General features: G+C 46.3%; 1 protein-coding gene across 1 annotated transcript; it reads right to left on the bottom strand.

The window, feature by feature from the left end:
- Positions 1–302: 302 nt before the first annotated feature.
- On the bottom strand, positions 303–4,651 carry LOC140226644 (uncharacterized). The gene is made up of 3 exons (XM_072307086.1): positions 2,172–4,651; positions 412–2,077; positions 303–317 (listed from the first exon to the last, which is right to left on the bottom strand). Exons 1-3 carry the CDS (start codon positions 4,649–4,651, stop codon positions 303–305), a joined length of 4,161 nt encoding a protein of 1,386 aa, XP_072163187.1.
- Positions 4,652–6,053: the final 1,402 nt, after the last annotated feature.

Genomic DNA, 6,053 nt, shown 5'->3' with positions numbered 1-6,053 from the left:
CCACTGGTTTCGTTTGACCTCCCTGTCTCTCAACAAGACTATGTCACCCTTCATGACATTCCTCTCCGTACTTGTCCATTTGCGCCTCTGCTGAAGGCTTTGCAAGTAGCGGAGTCTCCATTGTTTCCAAAACCTGTCGGCCAGGATTTGGACGCGTTTCCACTGAGCAGTGTACATGTTACGCTTGCAATCCTCGACAAGCACCTCTTCAATGCTCCCATGTTTCTGAGTCAAGAGCACCGAAGGTGAGAGGAAAGATATGTCCTCTGGATCAGAACTCAGTGGAACAAGAGGTCTAGCATTCACGATGGCCATAGCTTCCATCATGAATGTGACCAAAGTCTCATGGGTGAAACTTTTCTCTCTAGTCTCGAGCAGAATGCCATTGAGAATTCTCTTGAATAGTCCTACCATTCTTTCCCAGGCTCCTCCCATGTGTGGGGCATGGGGTGGATTTAGCTTCCACTCTGTGTTGTTCCTCTCAAGAAAGGTGCGAAACACCTTGTCATTCAAGACTCCCACAAAATTTGATCCTCTATCGGACCAGAAGGTTTCCACTTTGCCTCGCACAGCCATGAATCGCCGCAGTGCATTGATACATGACGAAGTGCTCAGTTCCTCAAGAACTTCGATATGAAGAGCTCTGGAGGTCAAGCAGGAGAATATCATTCCCCATCTCTTGCTTTTGGCAGCACCTCCTCTGGTCTTCCTGGTGACTACTTCCCATGGTCCGAGGCAATCTACACCAACCTGGGAAAAGGGAGGTCCGATCTTCAGACGCTCTTGAGGGAGGTCAGCCATGTGTTGGAGCACAGCCTTCCCTCTGAGTTTGCGGCAGATCACACAACGGTGGATAACGGCAGATATGACTCTCTTGCCCCCGATAATCCAAAACCCAGCATCACGCAGAGAACCTTCTGTCAACTGTCTGCCAGGGTGCCCGTTATTGTGATAGTGCATCACAAGGAGCTTGGCAATGTGACTCTTGCCGGGGATTAATACCGGGTGCTTCACTACCACAGGAAGTGAGGACTTCCTCAACCTCCCACCAACGCAAATCAAACCATCTTGGTTCAGAATGGGTGCTAAGTCCCGTATCGAGGAGTTAGATGGTAGAGGTACTCCCTCTCTGAGACATTCATATTCCTCTTGAAAGATCTGCTTCTGTACTTCCTTCAAGATCATCATCTCTGCATGACGTACAGATTCAACATCTGTGTTGCTACATGTGTGCCAGCCATGGCAACCATTGCCACTCCTGGAGCTGAATGAGTGAGCAATGTGTATGAGCACACGAAACGCTCTGACTAGGCTTTTCCAGGTTGAGAACTTTTCAAACCTTGGAACAAGTCCTTGCAGTTCCACGCTGGTTTTGGTGACCTGGATGTTCACATCTTGCTTTATCTCTTCATCTAGGTCAGGATCTACAAGTGGAAATTCTGACACTGGATTCACTACTTCCTGAGTAGCTATCTTCTGAGGACCTGTGAGCCATGATGAGCCTTTCAAAGACCGTGCTGAAACCGGGCGTGTGCCACAGTCTGCAGGATTGTTGGCCGTAGGCACATACCTCCATTGTGAAGGTTGGGAAAAACTGAGAACCTTGTGAACCCGGTTCGCCACATAGGTATGAAATCTTCTGGTCGTGTTGTTCAGGTACCCAAGAACAATCCTACTGTCCGTAAAGAAAACTACTGTTGTGGCTTGAATGTTCAACTCTCTACACACAACACTGGCAACTTCCGTGGCCAAGACGGCAGCACAAAGCTCCAGTCTTGGTATGGTGTGACCCGACTTTGGAGCCAGTTTGGACTTTCCAAAGACAAAGCTTGCACTGGGGTTTTCAGCATCCCCATCTATCAGGTATGCAACAGCAGCGACTGCTACCTCAGAAGCGTCACAATAGACATGCAAGGTCCCTTTCTTAGGACAGGTAAGGTAGTTGCGAGGAATCGATAGTGACTCCAACTCTGACAGTCCTGAGGTCCAAGACTCCCAGATGGGCCTGTACACCTCAGGGAGCACAACATCCCACTCTACCTTGTGAGTTATCATCTCTCTGAACAGGACTCTCTGCCTGAATCATAACAGGGGCAAGGAAACCCAATGGATCAAACACTCCATTGATCATGGACAAAACTCCTCTCTTTGTGTAGGGCTTTGTCACCAACTCGATTTGGAACCTGAAAGTGTCGTCAGTCAAATTCCATTGAACACCCAAGCTCCTTTGAGTTGGGGTACCATCGCTCAATGTGAGGTTCCTGATGTCTTTCTGAACCTCTTCTGGATCAAACGCATCAAGTACTGTCTGGGAGTTTGATGCGATATTGTGCAAATGAACGCTAGCTTTCTCCTGCAGCATGGCCCGTGTCCTCTTCATGAGTGAAACGGCTGTTTCTGCATCCTCACATGAGGTGAGTCCATCATCAACGTAAAAGTTGTTGTGGATGAATTCCTTAACGTCTGGCTCAGCATCTCTGGCCAGGTCCCTTAAACCATAGTTTGCTACGGCTGGAGAAGGGGAATTGCCAAACACATGCTTGAGCATACGGTACTCGATAAGGGGCTTGTCAAAGTCGTTGTCTTCGTGCCAGAAAAATCGGAGGAAATGCCTGTGCTCTTCAGCTACTGAAAAACAGAAGAACATTGACTCAATGTCTCCACAGACTGCAACAGGTCCTTGCCGAAACCTCAACAGCACTCCAACCAAGTCATTGGTCAGATCAGGACCTTTCAACAAAACCTTGTTCAGGGAGTGTCTCATGAACTCGGCCGAGGAATCGAAGACTCCTCTGATTTTGTCCTTCTTCTTGGGATGATACACCCCAAACAGTGGTACGTACCAGCACTCTTCATGTGCATCAAGAGGTGGTGCCACCTCTGCATGGCCTTGGGAAATGACCCCTTCCATAAACGTCAACATGTGTTCCCTCTTGATTGGATCCCTCACCATATTCGTCTGGAGGATCTGAGCTCTCTTCAAAGCTTGTGAACGATTGTTGGGAAGGCGATCCCTTCGCTCTTTGAAGGGTAGTGGAGCTGACCACTTGCCATTTTTCAGGCCTCCCTTCTCTACCATCAAACGGACAAACTGTTGTTCCTCGATTGACAGACTGATACTGTCATCTTCATTGTCAAAGAGGTGTTTCAACCTGAACTCGTTCGGACAGGGTTCAAGACATGTGGGCCGGCCTGTAAAAAGAATCTGAGTGCGCAAGGGGGAAATCCTTACTGTCTGTCCAGCACTTCGGTGGACCCCTTGAAGGCATACATCACCAATGATAACCCAGCCAAGGCATAACTTCTGTGCGAATGGTGAGTCATGTGGCCCAATCTTTTGGTCTAGCACATGGTGCACTTCAACCACATCCCTGCCTATCAACAGAGTTGCTGTGCAATTGTGATCAACTGGTGGAATCTCAACGCTCCTCAAATGATCATATGCCTGGACTATTTCCGGAGTAGGAATCTCATCCTTGAAATCTGGAATATATGAACACTCTGTGACTGTTGGCAACTCCAAACAGACAGTGCCGTGGATATCCTCCACCACAAAATCATCAGCACATCTACCGTGAGCAGACACTTCTCCACTGCATGTGCGTAGAGTGTAGCTAATCTCATCATAGGCAACATCAAACTTATCTAGGAGTTTAGATGTGGCTATGGTCTTATTACTTTGGTCATCTATGACTGCATATGTCTTCACCACAATACTCTTATCCCTCTTTGACCTCACAAGTACTGGAACAATCTTTGCACAGGATTTGCCTCCTATGCATTTTGAACCCTTCATCTTGGAGCATGCACTTGTGATGTTGGTTCGAGGATTGTCTCTGGGAGGGTCTTCAGGTTTATGCGTACTCTTCGCAGGTTCGTTGCTTTTCTCCAAGTGAAGAATCGTTAAGTGGCGTTGACTTCCACATGATTCGCATTTCACCCTTGCCTTGCACTCCCGGGCTGCATGTCCCGGGAGGCAGCACCTGAAACACAGCTGGTACTGCTTGAGAAGATTCTTCTTCTCAGGTACCGTTTTTGCAAGGAATACCTTGCACTCGACGATCGAATGTGGCTTCTTGTGGATAGGACAAAACTCCTTTGAAGCCGAAGGACGAACCTCCTTCACGTCAGTAGCCCTGACACTGACCGTTTTCTTCGCAACCTCCTGATGCTTCGCGTCACGAGGCAACATGAAGCTGGGATCATTGCGAATCTTCGCGTGATAGCGAACAAACTCGCTGAACACCTTGAAAGGAGGGAAAGTCACCCGGTACCTTTCCTTGTACCGGGATCCCTCCATTACCCACTTCTCCTGGAGATTGTAGGGCAACTTCTGCACTAAGGCCTGCAACCCTCTGGCAGAATCCAGATGCAGCAATCCTGGGAAATCCCCATTCTCTTTAGCATACTCGATCTCCAGGAGCAAATGACCAAACTGCTCTAATTTTTCGTTCTCCCTATGTGTAAGTCTAGGGAAATCTTCAATCCTCTGTTGAAGATCGTGTTCTACAGCCTCTGGGGAGCCATACTTCCTGTCAAGGAGTTCCCACATTCTACTCACACCAACATTCGGTCGGTCAACATGAATGTCATGAATGGCAGAGACCAGTTGGGAAGATTCCTTACCCAACCACTTCATGATCAAACCCATCTCTTGGGATTGTGTCAGCTGGAGCTCTGTGATAACGCGTCCGAGCGTAGCTTTCTAGGATCTGTAACTGAATGCACGGTCATTGAATTTAACCAAGCCACTTGACACCAATTCCTTCTTAAGCAATACATTACTTATGTCAGAAACTACGTTTACAGTGTCTAAGTTAGGTGGGATAGCAGTGCCTTCCCTACGATTAACACTCTTTGTTTCATTGTCACACTTTGACATCCCAACATACTGGGATGAATACACACCATCTTCAGGAGGTACACCAAGTTTCGTTTGTACTTGACCTTCCTGATTTTCTTTTACAAACTTAGGGGAGGGAATTGAACTCCCCTGGTTGATGTGATTTCCATTAACTGGAATCTTGTTACCATCTACATCAAGTGAGGACAAATAATCCTCCACACGTTCATTGACATCTTTTTGCATAAGATTCAATTCAACACCTTTTACAGACTCTTCGCATTCGTTTAAGCCTGCTTCAAGGACAGAAACCTGCACTGCTGCTACAGCAGCATCTCTTTCTGCCTCTAACACTACACGTTCTGCATCTTGAGCAGCCCTTTGCTTTGCAAAATTTGCTTCCTGAGCAGCCCTTTGGTGTGTAAGATACGCTTCCTTTGGAGCAAATTCTAATCTTACTCTACTTGCCTCTGCCTTTGCACGAGCTAATAAAGCTTCAGAGGCCACCGACGAATGTCTACTTCTGCCCCCCCCCCCCCAAGGAAAAACGCAGTATCTAACATTTTTGGCGATTTTCACTTTTTTGCATAAATATAGTCAGTGGGCAATCCTTCTTCATATGACATATTCAGATTTTTGAAAAAAATGTTTAGAAAGCCACTTTTCCGTAACTGCCAAACGCAGTATCTACACTTAACTTGCACTTTCCCCAAGGAAAAACGCAGTATCTACATGATGAATATTTCCCCAAGGAAAAACGCAGTATCTACAAAGCTAGTCTTAATTACCAGACACTGTTATTTATATATGTGAATACTTTGCCGGTTATTCTGTAATTTGAACGTAAATTACTTTCTTTAGATATACTTACTCAATAATAAGACATAATGTTCAAAATATCTAACCGAAACAATACTGATTAGTAAATATTTTGATGAGATCATGATCCTAATATAAAACACAGTGTGTGATTAAGACTAACCGAGTGCACATTAAACAATACAACACAACACTGACAGCTTGCAGCTAGCTGCACTGATGCTGTGCAGCAGTACAGTCAGCACAGGGCCCGGCTAGTCAGCATACAGTGGGAGTGTGTACTTGGAATAAAACAAAATGCTGTCGTGGGGAAAATTACTCGTGAGCCTAGCCCTCAAGAAAAATCTATCTGCAGATAATGAGTAAGTTATTTAAAACTATTTCAATATTG

Source organism: Diadema setosum, chromosome 3, assembly GCF_964275005.1.
Source record: "Diadema setosum chromosome 3, eeDiaSeto1, whole genome shotgun sequence".
In the NCBI taxonomy this organism is placed as follows: domain Eukaryota; kingdom Metazoa; phylum Echinodermata; class Echinoidea; order Diadematoida; family Diadematidae; genus Diadema; species Diadema setosum.
This window is presented reverse-complemented; position numbering and strand designations above follow the sequence as displayed.

Coding starts and splice junctions, on each gene's coding strand:
- LOC140226644 (XM_072307086.1), bottom strand. CDS start 4,651: ATGGGTTTGATCATGAAGTGGTTGGGTAAGGAATCTTCCCAACTGGTC. Junction 2,078..2,171: donor ACTTTCAGGTTCCAAATCGA/GTTGGTGACAAA, acceptor GTTATGATTCAG/GCAGAGAGTCCTGTTCAGAG.